Source organism: Lissotriton helveticus, chromosome 11 (assembly GCF_964261635.1).
Source record: "Lissotriton helveticus chromosome 11, aLisHel1.1, whole genome shotgun sequence".
Classification (NCBI taxonomy): domain Eukaryota; kingdom Metazoa; phylum Chordata; class Amphibia; order Caudata; family Salamandridae; genus Lissotriton; species Lissotriton helveticus.
Genome location: NC_136072.1, coordinates 372,594,704 through 372,621,251, shown reverse-complemented (window position 1 = coordinate 372,621,251; position 26,548 = coordinate 372,594,704). Strand labels below are relative to the sequence as shown.

At 44.0% G+C, this 26,548-nt stretch overlaps 1 protein-coding gene across 1 annotated transcript in view; it reads right to left on the bottom strand.

Annotated features, from left to right (window-relative positions):
* LOC144791155 (kyphoscoliosis peptidase-like) overlaps positions 1-26,548 on the bottom strand; it is a 799,432-nt gene that overhangs the window by 613,055 nt on the left and 159,829 nt on the right. Inside the window, exon 3 of the mRNA XM_078665811.1 lies at positions 16,769-16,880. Coding sequence (XP_078521937.1) covers positions 16,769-16,880 — 112 coding nt within the window. The remainder of the gene's footprint in view (positions 1-16,768; positions 16,881-26,548) is intronic.

Sequence of the window (26,548 nt, the reverse complement as noted above, 5' to 3'; positions counted from 1 at the left end):
AGGATTACAATCATATCGGGTGGGCGGTGTGGCCACAGCTTTGGCTGTCCTCCAGCAGGGCGCTGGCACGGTGGCCCGCAGGAGGGCTGCCAAAGTCGTAATCAGACCCTATGTTTTTTCCCAAGTCCAAAGAATACACAATTTATGGTTCAGCAGAAAGAGAAGGATTGTGGGAGTGCTGATGGAGTTTTGCCCTGGATAGAGACAAAAACTAGCAGCAAAGGAGTGTGAGTATCAGTAGAGATGTGCATTGATATTGCTTTTACTTAAGATTGCAGTTTTTAAAATGGCTATGTGTTGTTGAACAGAGTGAAGTGGTTAATGTCCATATGGTTAAAGTTCATTAATAAGGGAGAGGATGTAGCTTTACGGCTAGAGCGGTCTCCCTTGAAGCTGGGAAACCTGGTTCGAGTCTCAGCATTGACGCTCAACAGCCTGTGATTCTCGGCAAATCACTTAATCTCCCAGTGCCTAACAAAAATAAATGTGTCCATCTGTAACAAAACTGGTGCTCATGTAAAGCGCTCTGATGATATCTTAGGGTCTAGTTTGCGCTATATAAAACTCTAAAAATAAAACTCTAAAAAAAATGTGTGGCTCTTTTGTGCAAAATTGAAGTTGTAAAAGGGTCCATCGTGACTAAAGATCTTGAGATATTCACCTGTGGGTTGTCTCAGTATAGAAGACACTGAGTAAGTTGCTTGTTTGCGTTGTTAGTCGTGAGATGTCATCTAATGGTTCTCTTTGTGTGTTAGTGGTAAACGATCGGTATGGGTGCACAGGGGTTAATATTATCAATTAAGAGTGAAATCCTGCTGGTCGAGAGTTCATCCAAAGTGAATCAGTATAGAAAAGTTAAGTTACCTTGTAAGAGTGAATATCCTTTAGTGGAGTATACAGATTTATTTGTTGCTCACTTTGTATTATCATTTTTGCTTAGAGAAAAAATGTGCTAGAGAAGTTTGTAAAGGGGAGCACGTTGCTGCAAGGAGTGAGTTTGAAGTCACAGTTTGTTGTGTTGCGATTGGTCGGTTGGTGTAAAGCTGCACTGAGATTGATTGACTATGTCATAAGAGTCACGCTGTCATTGGTTGAGGTTGCCAAACAGGTGGATTGTGGGAGAGTAACATTTCCTTAGATTTACGGAAATCATTTGTGAATACAGAATTGAGTAAAAATGAAATTATTTTAGTCCTTGCGGAAATTAGTAAAGAAAGATGACACCGCATGTGCCAAAATGAAGATAGAAGTACCACCCAAGGGTACGCCAGTAAGCATTGTCATGACTGACAAAGGATTACACCAGGATTACGCTTGAGTTTGGACATACAATTACTGAGAAGGATGAGTGCTTACAGTTCCCTCATTGTGGGACATTTGAGGATTTTAGAAAATGTAATGTAATGAAAAGAATATAAGAACTGAAAGAGCCTTATATCCTCACTGTTCTCATTACTCGACAGAAAAGATAGGGAGAAATACAAAGGGAGGTATAGGAGAAAGATGGATCATTAGGCCAAAGCTAGATGGGATGCTTATCAGAAAATGTGGTGAGCAGATATTATACATAGAACACAATTGAGTCCAGTGATAGAAATTGGGGAGCAAGCTAAGGGCAAGAGAAAGGGGAAAATACAGCATTTAGAGACAGACCAAACTTAAGTAGGGAAAGAGGAAGAAGAGAGTGACATAGATGACAAACGTTTGAGTGATTTATTACTAAATAGCCCACCACCTTATAATGAGATACTGAGTAGAGACCTGATGCAAATGAGTAAACATGCGGGACCAAATGCTCCCTTGACGCCTGAAGTACCAAAGGAACTAATGCTTATTTCTCCTGTGAGCGGGAGGACGGAAGTGTCAGCTCCTAGAAGCCTGACTGATTCAAATACACCAGATGCTTTGACTGTTCACGTTACTATTGGACGTGTTGTTCTCCTTTTTAAGTCTGGGTCACAAGTAAATACAATTCACAATTTGACTGTGCATACTGGAATGAATACGGTACATGGGAGCTCTTGAGGTTTGACGGTAAGATCACTGATTCACACACCCATGGTTCTGATGCAGACTAATAATGCTACTGCTGTGAATTTTGTCCTTAATCAGTTATAAATTGATCCACTGCAAATAACCTTTTTATTGTTGTCGATTGAGTGAGTCTCCTGATATGATTTATCACACTTCTGATATGCCTCTGCCAATGGGGTTTCAGTTTCAGATACCTCCTTATTAAATGTACAACCTTTACAAATGGAAGTTTTAATTTAAATAGTACAGAAGAGCATTCAGGGTTTACTTCGCATGAATTTGATGAATGGCTTAAGGGATGCAATGCTCCGAATAATCATAATTCAGAAGTAGTTTCAGCTTCAGTTCCAGTTTGAGCTATGACTTTGGTTCCACCACAACCTTCAGTTTCTAGTTCAGCCCACATTTCAAATTTAGTTGCAGGTCCAAGTTCAGTTCAAAATACAATTCTGCAAACTAAACTGCTCCAGGATGTGAGTTGATTAAAAGCTGAATTAGAAGACAAGATTCAGGGAGCACTTAGCCCTTCAAGATTAGAGTGTTATCAAGATGAGGAACTACTGTTTCTCTGTAAAAAAGTGTACACCTTGTGCAAATGTAGCCTATGAAAGACTGATTGAATTAGCCCAAAAATATGGTATAGATATTCTAAATTCAAGGATTTTGCAAAATTCTCACAGGATGGACTTTACTCACAAAGATATTGAAAACATGAGAGCACCCATAACAAAAAAAAAATTACAGATAAAAGAGCTGAGGCCATTATTCAGAAAAGGGGAGGATAAAGAAAAATGGGAAGGCAGATGGTTGAAAACGAAGGAAACTAAGCAAGTTAGAGCGTAGTCATTGCCTGATGTTTTTGGTGGCAGTATAGAGGACGTACAAATGCTCCCTATGAGAGAAGTACCTGGAGGAGGGTATGCACGTGTACCATAGAATAGACAATATATTTTGTCATTTATTAACAATTTCCCTAAAGTGATGGAAAAGCCAGAGGAGTGGTACAGACAAATTAAACAATTTGTGAAGATTTCAAAGGTTTTGTGTATTGGTTTGAATACTTTTTTGAAATTGTGGTTCCAGCCAATGTATGGGCTGAATGTAACACTACTGTGGATTGGCTAGAGGGAGAAACAGAAAGAGATTCTAGAACAGGTGCACCATCTCCAGAGGTAATGAAGAAATACCAACAAGTGGTAACTCATCTGAAGACTAACATGTTCCCTAAAGAGATTGAGAGGATGACTCAAGAGCTGAAAGAATCACTACATACTTTTTTTAAGACTGGAACAGGGTTTTAAATAATATAGTAAATCAGATTTTATTGCGGAGAGAGATGTGGGGCAATTTGTTTACAAGTTTGTAAGGGGTTGAGACCTGAGATTTCTAATATGATTCAACAGGAGATCGTTTGTTGCTAGAGTAAATCAGTTCACGAAATTTTGCGTTTTGCAATATATTGTGCTGACAATATTATGATTAGACACAAGAAACTCAAGGTGAAATTAATGATTGCACAGACAAAGGCAATCTAGAAAGGTCAAAATCAGATGGGTTTTGAAAACACTGGACAGGAACAGAGAGGTTATAATCAAGTTCTGATGAGGCAGAGTGTTAATGGGTTTCAGCAGCAGAATTTCCTGCCAGAAGGAAGAGGTCGTGGTTATCTTGTAGATCCGCTATTGAGGTGTCGCTTCTGAAAAAGACAAATCCATGTCATGAGTGTAGAAAGCTGGAACATTGGAGACGTGAGTGTAAGTCTGCTTTGAATAATATGGGGCAGCAGAGGCAGAATGTGGATTATGCACAGTCTCAAGGGAATAACATGGAACAGACTCAGGAAAATGCAAGGACAGAGAATGCAGAATTCTAATGTATAATAGCAAATGCCTCAAACTACAATACCACAACAGAATGTTTATGTATAAAGATACATCATGAATCACAATTTGTACCCAAATCAGAATATAGCACAGCAATATTTGTTTGCATAGGATGGCAGTGACCAGGAACCATTCCCATGATGGTGCCTGAGGGGGTATACACCCGTTACAACGGATCTTTTACTCCGCAGACCCATTACAACGCGACCATTACTCCGCATACCATTACAACGCATTGCGCTGGGGGGCGCTCTAGGATAGGGGATAAGTATAATTTACTATCCAACACCTTCCCTAGGGTCCACGGGGACTGGAGTTAGAATAGTAAATTATACTTACCACTATCCAGCGCCCCAAGGCGCTATGCGTTGTAACGGTATGCGGAGTAAAAGTCGCGTTGTAATGGTCTGCGGAGTAAAAGTATGCGTTATAACGTCATACATCCGCCTGAGGGGCAAGGAGGACTTTGTACTTGACACAGCTCTAGAAGTGGACCTGAGTGGTCTATATATGGATGGATAGGTGGATGGAAATCATATCTCATTCCTCGTTCACACTGGTGCTACCCCCTCTACTCTGAGAACAGCGGAGGTCTTAAACCTACCATTCTTGGAAGAAAGTATCCAAGTTATAAGGGCTACTAATAGTAAGTTGTCTACCCCAATTTCAGAAAATGTTACTGTTAACATAGGATCTTTTGAGGATTGTCACCAATGTGTGGTACTTTACACAAATCTCGCGGACCTGCTTGGATGTGACTTACTTTGCAGACTGAATTGGTCAATCGATTGCACGCCCAGAGGACTTAATTTCCATACAAATGATGAGGATGTTGTTTTCAAACTTGCCCAACAGAAATCAGATGTGAGGATGTATCCTCTCCTGGCGTGTTCAGATTTGCCTGAAGAATTGAGAGACACTGCCCTACCTGAAGTCTGGGATTTAATAGGGAAAGATATCGGATTAAACAAAGGTGTTGACCCAGTTTGAATCACAAATAAACTGAATGCAGACTTTCCAGAAATCCCTCAATACCGTTTGTCTCCGGAAATCATTGCCATATTTACTCCTGTGATTAACTCAATAATTGAGCAGAGGCTTTTGAAGGAGATAATTGGAAGCCTGTGTAACTCTCTCTTTGTGGAATGGCACATATTGCATTGTGCAGGATTTGCGCAAGGTGAATGTCATTGTTGTTTCATTTTGTCTTGTGGTACTAAATCTAGCTGTGTTTTTATTTCAGATTCCATGTGAGGCCAAATGGTTTTCAGTCATTGACTTGTGCCAGGACTTCTATTCAGTACCATTACACGAAGATAGCCAATTTTTAATCGCTTTCTATTTCGGCAGTTGGGTTTTGGCATTGTGCTGAGTCCCACAGCGGTATACAGAGAGCCCCTCAGATATTCAGATATTCAAAAAGATGTTTGAATCTCTAAAATTGCTGAATCACACAGTGTTAGTCCTATATATTGATGACCTATTGGTGGCATCAACTATGAGAGAAGCTTGCAGAATTGACACTATTGCTTTGCTGAACCATTTTGCAGAAAATGGACATGAAGTATCTCCGACCAAGGTACACTTGTGCAAAACTGATGTCCTGTACTTAGGACATCACATTAAAAAAGGAGTGAGGAAAGTGTCGCAGGAAAGAATCTCAGCAATTATAATTATGAATCCTCCAGCTACCCAAAAGGAAGCTTGCATGTTCTTAGGAATGGTAGGCTATTGCAGAGAATGGATTCCAAATGTTTCCTTGACAGCAAAACCTATTCAGAGGTTTACAGTGACACACAAAGACGTGTCAAATCTGGTACACTTGGATGATGATTGCATCACTGTCTTCACGGAGCTGCGAGCATGCCTTCACAGGGCACCAGCTTTGGGAATGCCTGATTATGATAAATGCTTTGTGTCATTCTGTAGCGTGGTAAAAAGTTATGCTCTTTCAGTGTTAACACAAATGCATGGAAGCAACTGTAGGCCCATGCCTACTTTTCAGCTACCCTTTACCCTGCTGCGGCTGCTTTGCCTGGATGTCTGAAAGCAGTTGCACCTATATGTGTGAGTCTCCAGCAGTGTGAAAGTGTTGTTATAGGTCACCCACAGACAGTATTTGTGCCGCATTCAGTGGAGATACCGTTGACTTGTACTTAAACACTGTATCTGACCAATAGTTATTTGACGAAGTATGAGCAAATTATGTTGGGGGTAGAGAATGTGGCTCTGAAGAGATACAGTGTTGAATCCAGCTACCTTGATGCCTTTGCCTGGAAATGAGAACGTGGCTGATGAAGCTGAGCATGATTGCTTGGATGTGACTGAGTTGTGTATGAAACCACACCCTGATATCTCTGATGAGCTACTACCTGAATGTGATCATGCATTGTTTGTTGACAATTCCTGTTTGAGAGACAATGAAGGCAATCTTAATGCTAGAATGCTTTATGTAAAGTTGGAGGTCTTGTGGAAGCTTCATGGTTACAAGGAGTATTTTCTGCACAAGTTGTAGAGCTCAAAGCTCTGACACGAGCATGTAACATTTCAGAACAGCTCTGAGTTAGAATCTACACTGAGAGTTAGTGTGGCTTTGGAGTCATACATGACCTTGGGCAATTGAGGTCACATTGTGGGTTCATGACGTTCTCTGATTCACCCATTAGAAACGGTGAGTGCATGAGGAGCATTTTGCAGTCTCTACATTTGCCTGCCCAAATTGCTGTAGTGAAATGTGTTGCTCATCGACAAGGCTCTGACTATGTTACTCTGCAGCTGCAATGGAAGGACATTATGTTTTGAATGTGGACCAATCTAATAAAGAGATCTTGAAAAACGCATCCGATATTAAGTATGGGCCGAAAACCCGTTCCGCTTGCGGAATTTGCGGATTTTCGGCAATTTCGCGGTCCGCGAATCTCGCGAAATTGCCGAAAAATCCGCAAGTCTGCTCGCGGGCTGATTTTTTTTTTTCACATACATTTATTTACCCGAGGTAGCACTTACTGATTAGCCAGTAGAAAGTACTCCAGTTGAGTAGAGGTATGGCACAACACGGTGGCATCTTCATGGATAAATATGCACTATGCAGGCAGGTTTTATTCTGGCACGATGCTCCTGTCACAAAAATTAAACCTCAACAGGAAGCACTTACAGATATAAATAAAGCAGGTGCCCGAGTTGAAGCTCAAATTCAGTAACACATTATAATCAGCCCAAAAAACTAGTGAGTACGGTCGAGGTTATGCAGGTGTGCTTTCTCCCTAGATCTACCGCCTACAATTAGCTGTAATCCTTGATGGAGGTCTTTCTCGAGCGCAATCCCCGTTTTCTTCCTGTGACCAGGAGGCTGCTTTCTCTTCATCTGCTGCTCTGATTGGCCTCTGACCCTTTATAAACAAGAGGCAAGTAAACTCGCATAGAAGTCCCGCCCATTTGGCTCTGCACCACACACACTAGGGTATGCAACATCTTCCCGCCCTTTCCCCCACTGTGATGGACAGCTCACTCAAGGGACCTCGGTGCCTATTGGTGCAGAGATGCAATGATGTGCCTTTTCCAACAGGAGTGGTATAATACCAGATTTGAAGCAACTGCAGAGTCGCTGAGTCATTGTTATGTAATATGCCAGCAACAAAATGCAGTAAGAAAAGCACAAGTATTTATAAGTCACATTGGTAAATCTGCAGGTCCTTTCAGCTGGATGCAAATATACTTCATAGAGATGCCCTTATGCAATGGTTAAAGATATGTTTTGGTAAATAGATGCATTTTCTCAAACTGGGTTGAAGCTTATCCTGCTCGTAGGAATGATAGTTTCACTGTGGCAAAATTGCTGTTACAGGAGCTAATTCTGAAATTCGGATTCCGGCTTCTCTTGGGTAAGACCGTGGAACTCATTTTAACAATGAGGTCCTGAAAATGTTATGTGCAGCATTACAAGTTGAGCAGAAGTTACATTGCAGTTACTGACCGGAAGCTTCCAGGTTGGTGGAGCAGATCAATGGCACATTTTAATCAAGACTAGCGAAAGTATGCACTTCTATGTCTTTATAGTGGCCAGGTGCTTTGCCTCTTGTGTTGATGAGTTTGAGAAGTATCTCAGATAGGAGGACAGGAATGTTGCCTCACAGAGTGATCCTAAGGTGTGATGAGGCTACTAGCTGTTCCTGCTAATGTCTTATTCAATATACAGATTACCTTATATTGGACTACAGGAAGGGCCTCGCTGATGTGGTACATTCTGACTCCCACCAGGTTGGAGAAGCTTCCCTTGCGGTCCAACAGGAGCAGTACCATGACCTTAGTCTGGGGAATGGGGTAGTGGTAATACTACGCAAACAAATGATGGATAGAATGCAGAACAATGTCATACATTCACCCCAGTACAGAGATCTGGGCATAAATCCATAGTTTTGTTGCTCACCATGCCATTCCAGTTTGGACCCAGCCATATGCAAATCAGTCTTGACCCTGCCCCTAATGGGAACAGTCCAGACCGAACTGCCATGCCAGGTCCTCCCTGGACTGGAAACAAGCATCCTAGGACTGGTTTCAGGTTTTTTTAGCCATCATCAGTCCATCATTGGTTTGCACAGCACTTTTCACCCAAAGTGGGATGGGTATGCCCAGACATGGATCCCTTGCTCACTGTGCCACTGGATTCAAGCAAGCCCGGCTGATGAAGGGTAATACCCAGAAACCGGTCCCAGGATGCTTGTTTCCCATCCAGGGAGGACCTGGCTTGGAAGTTCGGTCTGGAATGTTCCCATGGGGCACAGGGTGAAGACTGATTTGCATATGGCTGGGTCTAAACTGGGGTAGCATGGTGAGTAAAAGAACAATGGATTTAACTAAGATCTCTCGACTGGGGGTGAATGTATGATTTATTCAGTAATCCGTCCATCATTGTTTGTGTAGTATTACTCTAGTCAAGATTGTGTCTTTTTTAAATTCCTGTGCTGAAATATTTAAATCCGCATCCTGAACTTTCAACAATTGAGACTATGGGTTACATATTCAGACTAACTCAATCTTTGTTTATGGCTTATGCACTTAGAAATAACCTAACATGTAAATTAGTGAGAGCTTAAAAGAATTTTATAGATTTTGTGTAAAGTAGACAAGAGAATGTAACAAATATTAATAATAATGAATTGCCTAAATTACTTCCTTGGAGCTTACAGCAAGAAGAAAATAAAATTATGTTGGGAATGTTTTCATTAGTTTTAGACTGGCAGCATAAAGGTAAACTTTGTATATATAGAAAGAAATCAAACCTTGAAACAGTTTTTGAATGATTTAGTGAATGTGAACATACATTTGAATGGTATGAAAACAGGGTAAGATATTTAGAAGGAGTAGATCCAATTTTCCATAAAGTGTATTATATATGTCGGATGAGTGCTTATTACAAGTTGCTAAAAGGATGGTATGGAAGGTTTAATATGGGAATAATTTTTCCAAAAATGTATCATGTTAAACATATCAAAGAATAATTAATGCTTTCTAATGCGAGAATTAAAACAAGTGTGTGTGCAACTGAAAAAGCAGGAAACATATTTGGATTTCCAATCCCTTCAGTAGGAGTATTATTAAACGCACAGAAAATTAGAACGTTGTCTACTATTGCTGATAGTTCATTTAATAAAATACTTTATTTCCAAGAAATACATTCTTATAGAAATATACATATAACTCATAAAAGTAATAAAAACAATTAAATAACCTAAAACAACAATTTATGATTATGTATTTTAACCCCATGTACTTACAATTCACACAATTACAAGCATATAACATTAGAATTTACTCCTTACCATGACTCATTGTTGTTCATAGCCCAAAATCTCACATATATTTATAGCACTTTAGTAATCATAATAAGATTTTAGACGATGACAAGAAATTCATATTACTCCTGTCAGCTATTGTAACTTCAATGATCTCTCTAAATGTTGCTTCTGTTTGAGACATACTTCTTGTCTTCTAACATATTCCTCTTAGGAGATCCTCTCACTGCAATTAATATTTCCTTACTAAGTAAAAAGAAAAAAATACCCATGTCAGCCCTATGCTAAAATCCTAAAAAGGGGTATCATCACCGGTGTCTTTGAGATTTGACACAAATACTGTACAATGGCTATAGCTACATGTCGAAACATAAGGTCATGTATCAGTTCGTACTATCTTTTTCCTTTCTGCCAAGAATACACAATCCGTCAATATATGGCTTACTGTATATTGTTTATGAACTTGCCACCTGCGCAGCTGGGAAGTTTTCTGTTGCAAATAAAGAAATGATATCAATAAGATCGGTGGTGATTCAAAATCGACTTGCCCTCGATATCGTTCCCATGAAGGAGAGCTGGTGTCTGTCAAATGCGTAAAGTTCAACATTGTTGCATCTAAATACTTAACAGGAGTAAAGACTTAGAAGGTTACATTAAATTTTTTTTTGACTTAAACAAAGATGTGGAAGACTTGAAATCAGAATGGGAAACCATAGGAAGGGGATTATAGAATGTTATCAACTGGTTGAGAAATTTGGGAAATGGACTGCTGATTTCCATTTTGAGACTTGTAGTAGCAAACTCTTTTTGCATAATGCTGCTGATATTACCAATTAAATGTTGCAAATACCCAAATAGTAAAAATCATTGAGTAAAAAGGACGAGAGCTGATCTTGAATTGGAGGATATAGAATGCAGATTTTATGATGACTCAAAAGCTGTGAAAGAGAGTAGAAGAAAGAGGTTAAAGACAACAAACCCATCATCTGTTACAAGATCTGATGTGATAGTTAAGATGATGGCTTCATTCACCAACAGAAGAGGGACTGATGCAGCACAATTTTAAAATCATAGTACGATACAGTTAGTGATCGAACAGACAGAAAGCTCAAAGTATACTTTACAAATGTTCGAGATTGTGACACATGAAATTGAATCAAGTGTAGCAGAAGCACTGTAAAAGCATGAGTTAAAATGTGAATATGACGATATCACACATATCAAGTAATACTAATACATATAAACAAAGTAGCACTAATGAATTTCTAATGCATATGTTGCTTATCAACATATACTAGTGAGATTTATGATGTTAAAGGAAAGTGACCTAGTGAATTTTGATGCTGTCTTTCAGAGGGCCCCATTTAGAAAGGTTGGTACAAAAATGTGTAGAAATTAAGTACACGTCGGAAACTTCGCACAGTAATACTAGAGATTCCAATGTTTATAAAAAGACAAAACAATTTTTTTTAAATGATTTTGAAAAAACTTGCACTTATAAAAATGTTGTGCAAAATTGTGTCAGTAGGGTATTTCTAACATTAGCCTTTTCTATGTAATAATGAGTTGTGAATTGATTTTAATTTCGTAATATTGATGTTGAGTCAGAGTTCATTTCATTCAAATGTGTGATGCTAATTTAAAAGCATTTTCATAATGCTTTCACTAGTGCTGAATTTTCCCCAGATTTAATACAATGGGTCATATTTTACACAAGTGATCTGTTGGTTATTTGTTCCGTACATGTGTACACCCTGACATTCTGGAAAGTTTCTTAAATGTGCACAGCAAAATATTCCTGTGGGTACAGAATTTTAGCTAATGCTATGGACAGTACACGTTGTATCTTCTCTCATCGATACTAGGCCCGTTAAGGCTTTCAATTTTCTGTTTCTCATGACTAGCATGGGAAACCATCTCTATGCTACAATTTATTTATTTATTTATTTTACAGTTTTCTATAACGCAAACAAGACCCGTAGGTATCAGAGCGTTTAACATCATATGGTCTGGGTTACAACACAATATATATAATACATAATACAATAGGATTGTCCAAGTCTGTAAATGGGAAATGCTAACTGGATGGACTTAATAGAACTTTAAGTTACAATGATCTGAGGTGATATTTCTTTCAGTCACATCCTGCTTCCATATAAGGTATAATGTAATAATCAGTGGGAAGTCTTCGGTAGAGTTTGTCTTGTTATGGGAGGAACTTGCTCATAAGATTCTTGATTTCCTTCTTGAATGTTATCGTGTTTGTTATTTTTCTGATATTTGCCGGAAGGGCGTTCCATATCCTGGGAGCTACACCTGAGAAAGTTCTTTCATAAGTTTTTTTCTTTTTAAAGATAGGAGGTTTCAGGAGTAGATAATTGGCACTCCTGACAAGTCTGTTTCTACCTGATATTTCTATTTTGTGGGCTAGATATTTAGGTGTGTTGTGATGAATCGCTTTATGAGTGATACATGCCATTTTCATCTGTACTCTAGCTTCGTACGGTAGCCAGTTTAAGGCCTTCAGGTGAGGCGAGATATGATCAAATTTCCTAGATCCTGTAATAAGCCTTGCTGCTGAATTGAGGCAAGCTTTTAGTGGAGCTGTTGAGATTTTTGGAAGGCCAGCAAGTGTAGTACATCCATATTCTATCCTAGAGACAACCAGAGATTGCACAGCTAGTTTCAAGTCTGTCTCCGTTAAAAAGGATTTCATCTTCCTTAGATAGTTCAAACGGAAGCGGGCGTTTTTTGCCATGGATTTAATATGTGTTTTCATATCAAGGAAGTGCCCTAGGTGACACTATGAGAACAGGGACATGTGATAGTCTATCAATGATGGTGGAATGCCACCTCATTGGATGATCATAAAGACTCTATATAAGAACATAACCCAAAGAAGGGGCACCGTGATTGATTTTAGCTTGTTGACAGATTGCCATACCGATTTTTATTGCTTTTTTCTTCTTGGAGAGAGGACGCTATGCTTATCAATTTTTTATGATTTACAAGAACAATCTCTATACTTTTGTACTCCCTTGCTTATGCTACAGTCAGTAGCTGATGGACTGAACCTTCCTTGCCGAACCAATTTCCGTTTTTTCTATTTCTTTATGTATATGCATATGCTAATTGTCTTGGCCTTAATAGATTGTAAATTTGATCCATTTCCCGTTCTTCATAGGAGTTGAGCTCTTAGACAACAAAATATAATTTTGCCTTAATGGTGGTAGGACTCTGTAACTCTGTAGCTGTTTTTTATTCATAACCCTCATAAAAAGCCTTATTAAATGTTTGGTATTTTTTAGGGGTGGGCGGAATTTGCGTAATCGACTTACGCAAATCTCCACAAAACGGTAAAAAATCTCCACGAACACGCTGGAATTCCACGAACACGCGGAATTGCTTGTTCGTGAAGCTTTTTTACTGTTCGCAATCGCTTTTTGCGTGCTCGGGGGAAATATCTTGCAAACACGCAATTGAGAAAGCGAACAAGCAAATAATTTTGCGAAGTCACGGAACGCCGAATTTTGGGCAATTTCACGTTCTTCGCTGAACGCGAAAAGACCCAAATTGTGCAAATTCCGTGAACGGAACGAAATTTACCGCCCAGGCCTAGTATTTTTATAAAAGCTGTGATATTCTTAACTGAACTTCTTAGGAATTTGCTTGTGGCAATGACTTTGAATCTTTAATACAATAACCACATTAATCTAATTATCTGATTGAGCCTGGATTTGAGTCTGTTGGTCCTTTTATGCACATTGTGCTGTTAATAATGATGGGGTTGAGAATGGTGTACTTAAATTTGATCTCAAATTTGTGAGTTGGCTATCAATCAGCCGCGGTCGGTGGTGGGTGTACCTGCAGGGCCGTGACGTGGGGACGGGGAGGGGCAGGTTGGGGGTAGTAATGTATGGATTACAGAGCTTTAGAGGTAAGTAAGCATATACATAAATAAAACGAATTTCGTTGCGCGCACTGCATCGGATTTGGGGATGCAGTGCATGCAACAAAATTCATTTTATTTATTTAAATGTTTACTTACCTGTAAAACTCCGTAATCCATACAGTACTACTCCCCACCCTGCCCCTCCCCCTCCCCACGTCACCGCCCTTCAGGTACACCCACTACCGACCGCGCTGCTATCAATTAATGGTCCACATTGGACAGCTAATTTGGAATTTTGTAACCCTAACTCCCATCCCTCCTAAAGGTGGAAAAATTAATCAGAGTATCATTGCCACTGTTGTAAATGGAAGTCCTGCACATTGTCCGACAGTAAAGGGCCCAATACAGTTAGAGTAGTAGGGAGAGAAGAAATGTAAGAACATTTTTCAACATGCTTTACCCTGTAACACCGTTGTAATTTTATTTTGCTTAAAGAGTCATAAAACATTGGAGCCACTAGCATCATGGTAACCAACAAATAAAAGTGTTAAAACAAGACTAAAACCAAAATACAAATATATAAAATGTATATAATTTATAAAATTTTCTGTTTCCAAGACTATGGATTGTCAATTGACACTTCATACTCAATTCAGCACTTATTTATTGAGTTGGGTTTTGTAGACCTTTTTGTTCCATTTTTGTCTGAAAAAATATGGTAGAATTTCAAGGGCTAATATTATGAAATAATCCCCAATTCACAATTAAAGCTTGGGAATTTTAGCATTTTTCATTCTAAATGATGTTTGGGTATTTCTACTCATCTTCGTTTCACTGAGTCTGCTTTTCATTGATTTTGGCACATCTCAAAACATAAATATACCCTGATATATAAATCTTAGAAATAGGCTATAATTGCTATTTTCACAAATAAATTGTTTTATCACCACTATTCTCCATACTGATTAAGTTATTTTAATTTAGTCCACTCAGATCCAGATACGTTTTTTCCTGGTCAGAATGCAAATAAACCAAACAAATCTTAAAACTTAGTCTATATATTTATTGTAGCACCATGAAGAGCATCCATTGTCTTTGGTCAAATTGATTCCAAAAATGTGCCTCATCAGAGTTGAGGTTCAGCTTTTATTGGATTAAATCTACATGTTAGGATGTTAAATATAACACTGTTTCGAAATGTTTTGGAATTCCCATGGCTCTTTAAAGGGGTGTATGTTGGTACCCATGTTCTTGCCTCTTTTCAGAGAAACATTTGAGCAGGCTATATGTTAACTGATGAGTAAGACAGTTTGACACTATACTTTGTCAAGCGCGAACTAGGCTTCTAGTTGGCTATAAATGCAAAGAGCATTGTGCTTTCAATAAAAATGCTCAATGCCATGTAATGTATTAGGAAGTTCGTCCTGAATTTCACTGAATCATACATTTAAACTGAATACCCAGAACACTCAAATGATCCTCTGTATTACTGAATTTATTTTTAACATCAATGTTTTATTAATATGGATCCTTGCCCTTTCAAGTAAATCCAACTTGGATATTATAACTAAATCTATTCTCCAGTCTAGTGCAGTATGAATAATCTGTATTACTGAATTTATGTTTAACATCAATGTTTTATTAATATGGAGCCTTGTCCTTTCAAGTAAATTCAACTTGGACATTACAACTAATTCTATTCTCCAGTCTAGTGCAGTATGGATAATCGTTCTGAAATCCCTGATAACCTGGAAGCACAAATAAGCTTGAAACAGTCATTCTTCTAAACCATTTAGGGTTTTTCTTTCATTTGATCACATTAATCACTTGAAAGCAAATTTCAGATTCAAATGGATCTGCAAAAAGGCCTTTGAAGACAATAGTTGTTATTACAAAGAAGTGGATCGGTGTTAAGAAATATTAAGTTGTATAGCTTTTCTACATTTGTTGATTCTTTGAACATGCTATTCCTAAAGACTCTACTGCCATCTTATTCTCTCCCAGATGTTGAGTGTATCAAAATGCATTTTTGAGCATCCACAGACAGAAATTGAGATTTCTGTTTATTTTTTTAGTTTTTTTGTAGTTTCCTATTCTACCGCCCCACATTAAGTGATGGCAAAATAGGTAACCTTTCTGATATTCTGACAGATATATATATAACTAACCAAAGACCAATTTAGCTTCTGATCAGCATGGCATGAGGAGGAATGGAGAAATGTCCTTTCCCTTGAATGGTTGTCACATACATATTGGTTACTCCAGTTTTTTTAATTTGTATCACTTTTTAGAAAATGTGAATAACATGTATTCCTATTTCTAAGTACTATTGTATCTTTGAAAAATATGTTGGAGTGGAAAATGTAAACAAATTAATCATACATATTTTATTTACAATATATGGATGTCTCATTAATGTCAAATGTAAATAATTCATCATTATAACATGCTATATTATGAAGCTCTGTAGTCTGCCATATTGGAAAGCATCAGCTATTAAAGACTGCTCTAGCATATTAGGCCCCAGAGAAAGGGAAGGGCCTTTAGAAATGCTACAATGGTCCCAATTCCATCAGGCTGTTGATAAACTGTTTCCAAGGGTAGAGTGAGTAGGTCATCCTGTATGAAACCATGGTGGCTCACCCGACTCTCAATTCAGCAGGGGGACCATTTGTTTGGCTGACAGGGTACCCCGCCACATTTGGCCTCACAGCTCACATGTTTCTGACAGTGAATATCTTCATAAATTTAGGAGGTTATTTCAAGAGAACCTAAAAATATTGGTTAAAAAAATGCTAAAAGAGAACGCAATCAAAGATTGATGTTTATTTGGCCAGTTCAGATGGGTAGACTTAATACAGAAATATGACAAACAAGTTGTATAGATAGCATATGGATAAAAAAAGTGAACAGGAAAACAGCCATGTATTTCAGTATAGGTATTGTGTCAAAGAGGAAAACGTCACATGATGGGAGGCACACACAGCAAGCTGCACAATACCCCACATTAATGATTATAGAGAGTACAGTAGCCAAAAGTTGATATCTTTAGGATCCTGAGGGCTCCTTTTTATCTGTGACATCAACAAGTGTTAAGACACAGGACCCATAACATCTCCTTGTATTCTTGTTAAAATATGACAAAGCGTTTGGTCCCTACTCCCTACCTATATGATGACAAATCCAAATCCATATAGCACGGACTTTTTCTAGGTCAGTATGAGCTTGCAAGAGCAGGATTTTCACCAGATCTTCGGGTTCATTGCTTTTCACATCTACCTGTAAAAAGGAGTGAGAAGAATTATGTTGTATCTGTTTGAGGATCACATATCTCAAGAAAGGTTATCACTACTTTTCAACAATTCAAGTGGAGTCACATGAATTTAGGGATATTTGATATCAGGTAGTTGAAGAACAAAGTGTGTATATCTAGCTCTACATCTCTCTCTATCTATCTATCTATCTATCTATCTATCTATCTATCTATCTATCTATCTATCTATCTATCTATCTATCTATCAATCAAGACACTTATAAAGTGCACTACATACCCGTGAGGGTCTCAAGGCAGTGGGGGGTTGGTGCTGTTGCTAGTGATCGAAGAGCCAGGTCTTGAGGAGTCTTCTGAAGGCCAATAGGTATTGGGTCTGTCATAGGTTGGTGGGGATGGTGTTCTAGGTCTTGGCGGCTAGGTGGGAGAAGGATCTGCCGCTGGTGGTCGTTCTTCGGAAGCCTGGGACTGTGGCGAGGGCGAGGCTGGCTGTACGGAGCTGGCATGTGGGGGTGTAGAAGTTGAGTCGTCTGTTGAGGTATGCTGGGCCAGTCTTGTGGAGAGCTTTGTGTGGGTGGATAAGGAGTTTGAAGGTTAACCTCTTGTTGACAGGGAGCCAGTGCAGGTCTCTCAGGTGGGGTGTGATGTGGCTGCGGCGGGGGATGTCTAGGATCAGACGCGCTGACGCATTCTGGATGCATTGCAGTCGCCTCAGGAGCTTGGCCGACGTTCCTGCGTAGAGGGTGTTTCCGTAGTCCATCCTGCTGGTGACGAGGGCCTGGGTGACAGTTCCTCTTGTCTCTGTGGGGATCTACTTGAAGTTCCTGCAGAGCATTCTGAGGGTGTTGAAGCAGGATGAAGAGACAGCATTGACCTGCTTAGTCATGGAGAGGGTGGAGTCGAGGATGACCACTAGGTTGCGTGCGTGGTTGGTGGGTGTCGGGGCTGTTCCTAGAGGTGTCAGCCACCAGGAGTCATCCCAGTCTGAGGGGGTGGAGACGAGGATGAGGACATCCGTCTTGTCCACGTTCAGCTTCAGTCGGCTGTTCCTCATCCATCCGGCGACTGCCTTCATTCCTTCGTTGAGGTTGGTCTTGGCGGTGTGAGGGTCTTTGGTTAGGGAGATGATCAGCTGGGTGTCGTTGGTGTAGGAGATGATTTTTAGGTCGTGCCATCGGGCGACGTGGGCGAGGGGTGCCATGTAAATGTTGAACAGTACAAAAGGGGGTGGTGATGGACGGAGCATCTGAACCAATCAAACACTCACACCCAGTCAAAAGATCTGGGTTTGATCCATCACCGTTCTTTAGCCCACTCTGCCACCCCAGTTCAGACATGGCTATATGCAAATCAGTCTGACCTTGTGCCTCATGGGAACAGTCCAGCCGGAACTGCCAAGCCATGCCTTCCCTGGACCGGAAACAAGCTTCCGAGGACCGGTTTCTGGCATTACAGCCGTCTTCAGCCCGGCTTGCTTGAAGCCAGTGGCAAAGTGAGCAAGGGACTCACGTCTGAGCATACCCTGCCACACTTATGGCGGCCAAAGCGGTACAAAAAGGGGTGGGGATGGACAGAGCATCTGAACCAATCAAACACTCACACCCAGTCAAAAGATCTGGGTTTGATCCATCACCGTTCTTTAGCCCACTCTGCCACCCCAGTTCAGACATGGCTATATGCAAATCAGTCTGACCCTGTGCCTCATGGGAACAGTCCAGCCCGAACTGCTAAGCCATGCCTTCCCTGGACTGGAAACAAGCTTTCGAGGACCGGTTTCTGGCATTACAGCCGTCTTCAGCCCGGCTTGCTTGAATCCAGTGGCAAAGTGAGCAAGGGACTCACGTCTGAGCATACCCTGCCACACTTATGGTGGCCAAAGCGGTACAAAAAGGGGTGGTGATGGACGGTGCATCTGAACCATTCAAACACTCACACCCAGTCAAAAGATCTGGGTTTGATCCATCACCGTTCTTTAGCCCACTCTGCCACCCCAGTTCAGACATGGCTATATGCAAATCAGTCTGACCCTGTGCCTCATGGGAACAGTCCAGCCCGAACTGCCAAGCCATGCCTTCCCTGGACTGGAAACAAGCTTCCGAGGACCGGTTTCTAGCATTACAGCCGTCTTCAGCCCAGCTTGCTTGAATCCAGTGGCAAAGTGAGCAAGGGACTCACTTCTGAGCATACCCTGCCACAGTTATGGCGGACAAAGAGTTACAAAAAGGGGTGGTGATGGACGGAGCATCTCACCCAATCAAACACTCACACCCAGTCAAAAGATCTGGGTTTGATCCATCACTGTTCTTTAGCCCACTCTGCCACCCCGGTTCAGACATGGCTATATGCAAATCAGTCTGACTTTGTGCCTCATGGGAACAGTCCAGCCCGAACAGCCAAGCCATGCCTTCCCTGGACCGGAAACAAGCTTCCGAGGACCGGTTTCTGGCATTACAGCCGTCTTCAGCCCAGCTTGCTTGCATCCAGTGGCAAAGTGAGCAAGGGACTCATGTCTGAGCATACCCTGCCACACTTATGGTGGCCAAAGCGGTACAAAAGATCAAACACTCACACCCAGTCAAAAGATCTGGGTTTGATCCATCACCGTTCTTTAGCCCACTCTGCCACCCCAGTTCAGACATGGCTATATGCAAATCAATCTGACCCTGTGCCTCATGGGAACAGTCCAGCCCGAACTGCCAAGCCATGCCTTCCCTGGACCGGAAACAAGCTTCCGAGGACCGGTTTCTGGCATTACAGCCGTCTTCAGCCCGGCTTGCTTGAATCCAGTGGCAAAGTGAGCAAGGGACTCACGTCTGAGCATACCCTGCCACACTTATGGCGGCCAAAGCAGCACAAAAGGGGATGGTGATGGACGGAGCATCTGAACCAATCAAACATTCACACCCAGTCAAAAGATCTGGGTTTGATCCATCACCGTTTTTTAGCCCACTCTGCCAACCCAGTTTAGACATGGCTATATGCAAATCAATCTGACCCTGTGCCTCATGGGAACAGTCCAGACCGAACTGCCAAGCCATGCCTTCCCTGGACCGGAAACAAGCTCCCGAGGACCGGTTTCTGGCATTACAGCCGTCTTCAGCCCGGCTTGCTTGAATCCAGTGACAAAGTGAGCAAGGGACTCATGTCTGAGCATACCCTGCCACACTTATGGCGGCCAAAGCAGCACAAAAGGGGATGGTGATGGACGGTGCATCTGAACCAATCAAACACTCACACCCAGTCAAAAGATCTGGGTTTGATCCATCACTGTTTTTTAGCCCACTCTGCCACCCCAGTTCAGACATGGCTATATGCAAATCAGTCTGACCCTGTGCCTCATGGGAACAGTCCAGCCCGAACTGCCAAGCCATGCCTTCCCTGGACCGGAAACAAGCTTCCGAGGACCAGTTTCTGACATTACAGCCGTCTTCAGCCCGGCTTGCTTGCATCCAGTGGCAAAGTGATGTTGAACAGTGTCGGGCGGAGGGAAGAGCCCTGGGGTACACCACAGATGATTTTGGTGGCAGTGGAGCGGAAGGGGGGGAGGCGGACGCTTTGAATTCTGCCAGAGAGAAAGGATGTGGTCCAGTCCAGGGCCTTCTCTTGGATCCCGGCGTCGTGTAGGCGTGTTAGTAGTGTGCGGTAGCAGACCGCGTCGAAGGCGGCTGACAGGTCCAGGAGGATGAAGGCCGCTGTTTCATAGTTGTCAAGCAGGGTCCTGATGGCATCAGTGGCGGCGATAAGGGCGGTTTCGGTGCTGTGGTTGCTGCGGAACCCGGACTGGGACTGGTCCAGGATGCTGTTCTCCACGAGGAAGCGGGTCAGTTGTTTGTTGTCGATCTTCTCGGTGACCTTTGCCGGGAACGGGAGCCGGGGCATGGGTCAGAAGTTCTTGAGGTCCTTGGCATCCGCCTTGGGTTTCTTGAGTAAGGCGTTGATCTCGGCATGCTTCCAGCTTTCCGGGAAGGTTGCTGTCTCAAAGGAGATGTTGATTACTTTCCGGAGATGGGGTGCAATGATTGTGCTGGCTTTGTTGAAGATGTGGTGGGGGCATGGGTCCAGCGGGGATCTGGAGTGGATGGTGTTCATGGTCTCGCTAGTGTCCTCATCGTTGGTGCTGGTGCCAGAGAGCAGGCGACTGATGCAGGTGGTGGTCATGGGGGAAGTGGTCACGGGGTGGTCGTGGCGTTGAAGCTGTAGTGGATGTCGGCGATCTTGCAGTGGAAGAAGGTAGCCAGCGAGTTGCACAGGTCTTGCGAAGGCTGGATGTTGTTGGTGTTGGAGCTGGGGTTGGAGAGTTCCTTCACGATGTTGAAGAGCTCTTTACTGTTTTGTGCATTGTTATCCAGGCGGTCTTTGAATGAGGCCCTCTTCGCGGCTCTGATGAGTTGATGGTGTCTGCGGGTGCTGTTCTTGTTGGCTGCGTAGCTGTCCGGTGTTCGTTCGCTGAGCCAGTTTTTCTCCAGTTTTTGGCATGTCCGTTTGAAGGCCTGGAGGTCTTTGGTGAACCAGGCGACTTTTTTGCTGGTGGCTGTTGGAGGGTGCCTTGAGCGGGGCACGGGTGTTGGTGCAGTTGTCGTTCCACTGTCTGAGGTTGCAGGTGGCGGTGTTGGGGTCGGTAGGGTCGGCGGGAGGGCTCTGGGCAAGGGTGTTGGTTAGCTGGTCTTCTGTGACCTTGCTCCAGTGGCGTCGAGGCATCTGCTGGGTGCGGTGGTGTGTGGTGGGGTTCCTGAAGGTGAAGTGGATGCAGTGGTGGTCGGTTCAGTGGGGTTCGGTTGTGTGGCTGAAGGTAACGTGGGGGCTTGCTGTAAAGATGGGGCCAAGCGTGTGGCCGGTGGCATGGGTGGGTGTTGTCACGAGCTGTCTGAGTTCAAGGTTGTCTAGGTTGTCGATCAGGGTGGTGGAGTTGGTGTCGTTGTTGTTCTCGAGGTGGAAGTTCAGGTCCTTGAGGAGGATGTAGTCCGTGGAGGCGAGTGCATGTGTGCTGATGAGGTCGGCGATGGAGTCGCTGAACTGTGGTCGTGGTCCGGGGGGTCTGTAGATGGGAGTTCCTCTGAGGGTGGTGTTGGGTCGGTGTGAATCTGGAAGTGCATGTGTTAAGCGGAGCTGAGGGAGTCGTTGGTGTTGGTCAAGACTCTGAGGGTGTTCCTGTGGATGATGGTGATTCCTCCTCCAACGCTGTTGGCGCGGTCCTTGCGGGTGATCTTGTAGCCTTCCGGGATGGCAATGGCGATGTCGGGTGCTGAGGCAGGGTTCAGTCAGGTCTCCATCAGGAAGGCGACATCTGGGGCGGTGGAGTCGAGGAGGTCCCAGAGTTCGACGGCGTGTTTGTGGGTGGAGCAGGTGTTGAGGAGGATGCATCTGAGGTAGTTGGCTTCTTTTGCTGGTGGTTTGGTGGGCCAGATGCTTGTGAAGCTGCAGGCCCGGCAGGTGAAGGGTCCTTGGGTGTGCTTCGGAGTGGCCCGGTAGCAGGTGTGTTCTCGTCCGGGGTTGAGTGCGTGGAGGGTGCTGGCATCGTAGTGGAGTCAGGCGACGTAGCGTTCGCGGGGGCCTGGGATTCTGGCGCTGGGAGCGGTCCAGGCGCGGACGGGCGCAGACCGGCTTGCCTTTGGCCTGGTGTGCCAGCAGGGCGGCCATATGGGGAGGTGGGAGGGAGGTGCAGCGGCGAGGCAGAGCGCAGCGGCTGCCATATATGGGGAGGTGGGAGGGAGGTGCAGCTGGGAGGCGGGAGCGGTGAGGCCAATGGGGATGAAGGGGGCGGGGCCGCAGGGGGCACAGCGGTGGAACCGGGGATGGGAGGGGGTGGTGAAGGAAACAGAAGACAAAAAAGGGGGAGCAGTGGGGGCTAAGGAACATGCTACAGTGGGTAAACAGAGCAGGACCCAGTACAATTGGGCATGGAGTCACCAAAATACAGAATTACATAAAGTGAGGGAAGGCCAAAAAGACGGGCAGAGTCAGCAGCGAGCCTCGAACCCTGGGCGCAGCAGCAGAAGCTGGCTGGGATCACTGGCGCAGGCAGGTGGAGCTGTGCGGTGAGTGGAGTGACCTGCCTGGAGGCAATGAAGGGTCGCTCTTACTGCCGGGCAGCGGCCGCCATATATAGGGAGTTGGGAGGGAGGTGCAGCTGGGAACAGGAAGGCCAATGGGGACAAAGGGGGCACGGCTGCAGGGGACGCAGCGGCAGGAACCGGGGATGGGAAGGGGTGGTGAGGGAAACAGAAGGCAAAAAAGGGGAGCAGTGGGGGCTAAGGAACACGCTACAGTGGGTAAACAGAGCAGGACACAGTACAATTGGGCAAGGAATCACAAAAACACAGAATTACATAAAGTGAGGGAAGGCCAAAAAGAAGGGCAGAGTCAGCAGCGGGCCATGAACCCTGGGCTCAGCGGCAGAAGCTGGCTGGGATTACTGGTGCAGGCAGGTGGAGCTGCGTGGTGAGTGGAGCGACCTGCCTGGAGGCAGGGAAGGGTTGCTCTTACTGCCGTTCAGTGGCTGCCATATATTGGGGAGGTGGGAGGGAGGTGCAGCTGGGAGGCCAATGGGGACGAAGGGAGCAGGGCAGCAGGGGATGCAGCGGCGGGAACCAGGGATGGGAGGGGGTAGTGAGAGAAACAGAAGGCAAAAAAGGGGGAACAGTGGGGTCTAAGGAACACGCTACAGTGGGTAAACAGAGCAGGACCCAGTACAATTAGGCAAGGAGTCACACAAACACAGAATTACATAAAGTGAGGGAAGGCCAAAAAGCCGGGCAGAGTCAGCAGCGGGCCTCGAACCCTGGGCGCAGCGGCAGAAGCTGGCTGGGATCACTAGCGCAGGCAGGTGGATCTGCGCGGTGAGTGGAGCGATCTGCCTGGAGGCAGGGAAGGGTCGCTCTTACTGCCGCGCAGCGGCCACCATATATGGGGAGGAGGGAGGGAGGTGTAGCTGGGAGGCGTGAGCATGGAGGCCAATGGGGACGAAGGGGCGGGGCTGCAGGAGTTACAGCGGCGGGAACCGGGGATCGGAGGGGGTGGTGAGGGAAATAGAAGGCAAAAAAGGGGGAACAGTGGGGTCTAAGGAACACGCTACAGTGGGTAAACAGAGCAGGACACAGTACAATTGGGCAAGGAGTCATACAAACACAGAATTACATAAAGTGAGGGAAGACCAAACAGCCGGGCAGAGTCAGCAGGTGGGCCTCGAACCCTGGGCGCAGTGGCAGAAGCCTGGCTGGGATCACTGGCGCAGGCAGGTGGAGCTGCGCGGTGAGTGGAGCGACCTGCCTGGAGGCAGAGAAGGGTCGCTCTTACTGCCGCTCAGCAGCCGCTATATATGGGGAGGTGGGAGGGAGGTGCAGCTGGGAGGCGGGAGCGGGGAGGCCAATGGGGATGAAGGGGGTGGGGCCGCAGGGGTTGCAGCGGTAGGAACCGTGGATAGGAGGGGGTGGTGAGGGAAAGAGAAGGCAAAAAAGGGGAGCAGTGGGGGCTAAGGAACACGCTACAGTGGGTAAAGCCTATGGAGAACTGGGGTTTTTTGGAGTACAGGGAAATACTAGGCGCACAGCACACGTTAGTGTTAGGTATAGATAGGTCTGGGTGCAAGTAGGTGAGGGATGCAGGAACGTTTCAAGAGAAGAGGCTACTCAGATGACCTACTCAAAACAGCAGCTTCTAGGATCATGAAAATCAAAAGAAAAGACACTCTGAAGGACAAGCCCAACAAGAAGACAGACGATCTTGGGACTATCCGCATGATTACTGACTTCAGCAACCATCACCAAGCACTACGCAGAACCTTCAGCAAACACTGGAACATCCTCAAGAAGGACAAGAACATCTCGAACTATGTAGGAGAACATCCTCAGATCACCTACAGGAGAGGCAGAACTTTGAGAAACAGACTAAGCCCTACAATCCCTCGAAGCAACACAGAGGACAACTGGCTGACCAAACGTAACATTGGCTTCTACAAATGCGGGTTCTGCTCCATGTGCCGGTGGGGTAAACACAAAACTACTGAATTTCACGGCACTAAGGGAGAAACCTACATCATCAGGACAAACATCAATTGTACTACACGCTATGTAGTATACATCATCGAATGCAAATGCAACAAAATCTATGTGGGGAGTACTATCCGTCCGCTCAAAGAAAGGATAGCAGAACACATAAGAGCCATACACAAACAGGATCCTAGATATCCGGTTGCTCTACACGCGGCTGCGTGCGGGGAACAATCTCTGGATAAACAAGTCTCGTTCTATGGGATTGACACTGTCCCTATTGGTGCACGAGGCGGTAATAGAGAACTTAAATTAAGACGTTTAGAGGCGACATGGATCCTCCGCCTTCGTACCGTGTCTCAGGGGCTCAATTTTGACCAGGAGATGCAATTCTTTCTAGGAGACTGAACCCCTGTATCCATTTCCTGCATATATAGCTATGATACATGCTGCAATCTTGTCATTTTCTGTAGTGAACATTGTACCAGACCTCATTATATTGTCCTCTGATACCACCCTTGCGGTCGGTATCTCACAATGAGGCTCACATGGGGTTACTATTGGTTATGACAAAACTGTTTCTCTATGCACCATCACAACATATGAGTGATGATTTCATGCCACAAATGGTACTGCATTCACCATGTTATTTTCTTTCATGTCATACCAGGAGTGTCACACTATTATTTGACCACCACAACGACTTGCTGGGATATCATGTTTATTACTTGTTTCCATGCCTAACTGTGTATTTTGAAAGACCTTACAGGAGTGTTGTGATGAAATATGTTTTTAAGCTGTTTCCATGCTCAACTGTGTATTTTGATCTATGTGACAAGATTAATGTGAGGAAATACGTTTTTATCGTCTACGTAATGCATCACAAACACCTATGCATGTTGTGGATCGGATGCATGACCACTTTTTGCATGTTTGTGATATTCGTTGCAGTCCTAATCACCCCATTTTTTCCTGAGGTATATTCATAACAAATCTTGGATATTTTTTATATTTGTATATCTTTTCTGTCAACTATGTAGTTATTTGACAATCTCTTACATTCCGCCCTCATCTACGGGCAGCTCCCGTTGCGTTACGAACGTTCCCCGAGACACACCCACCGACCGGGGTTAGTTGTCATTCTAGTCTTTTACATACGGGCTCCCCGCCATCTAGCATAAAACCACTTCCGGGTCGGAACCACGTGTCCGTACCCGGAACCGCTGTGTGGGAGTACCCGTCCCGCCGACTTTCGCCCTAACAACCGGTAAGCGCTTGCTCTTTTTCTTTCACTCGACCACATAATGGTCCGATCCTCACAGCTTTTCTCTTAAGACCGCACAGCTCGGTCTTCAGGAACGAGCCTACTCACGCTCGCAATTCCTTTTCTCATCTTCTACAGATCTCGCCGAATTGAGCGATCACAAGACTCTTGTCACTTACCACTGTACCGACTACTTAGATACTCAAGTACCTTGAAGCGGATGCTTTATACCATTTGGTGGCACTAATGAACTTCTGTCGCTTGGAGCTCTGTTTACATAACGTAAAGGTGAGACTCTCCACACTTTCTTGAATTCATTAACTTAGTGGGGCCCCGTTACCCCCTTTCCGCGCCGCCCAGACCTTGTGTGGCATTGATGTCAAATTATGACAATGTTTGGGGTATTACAAATACGGCATTTTTATTG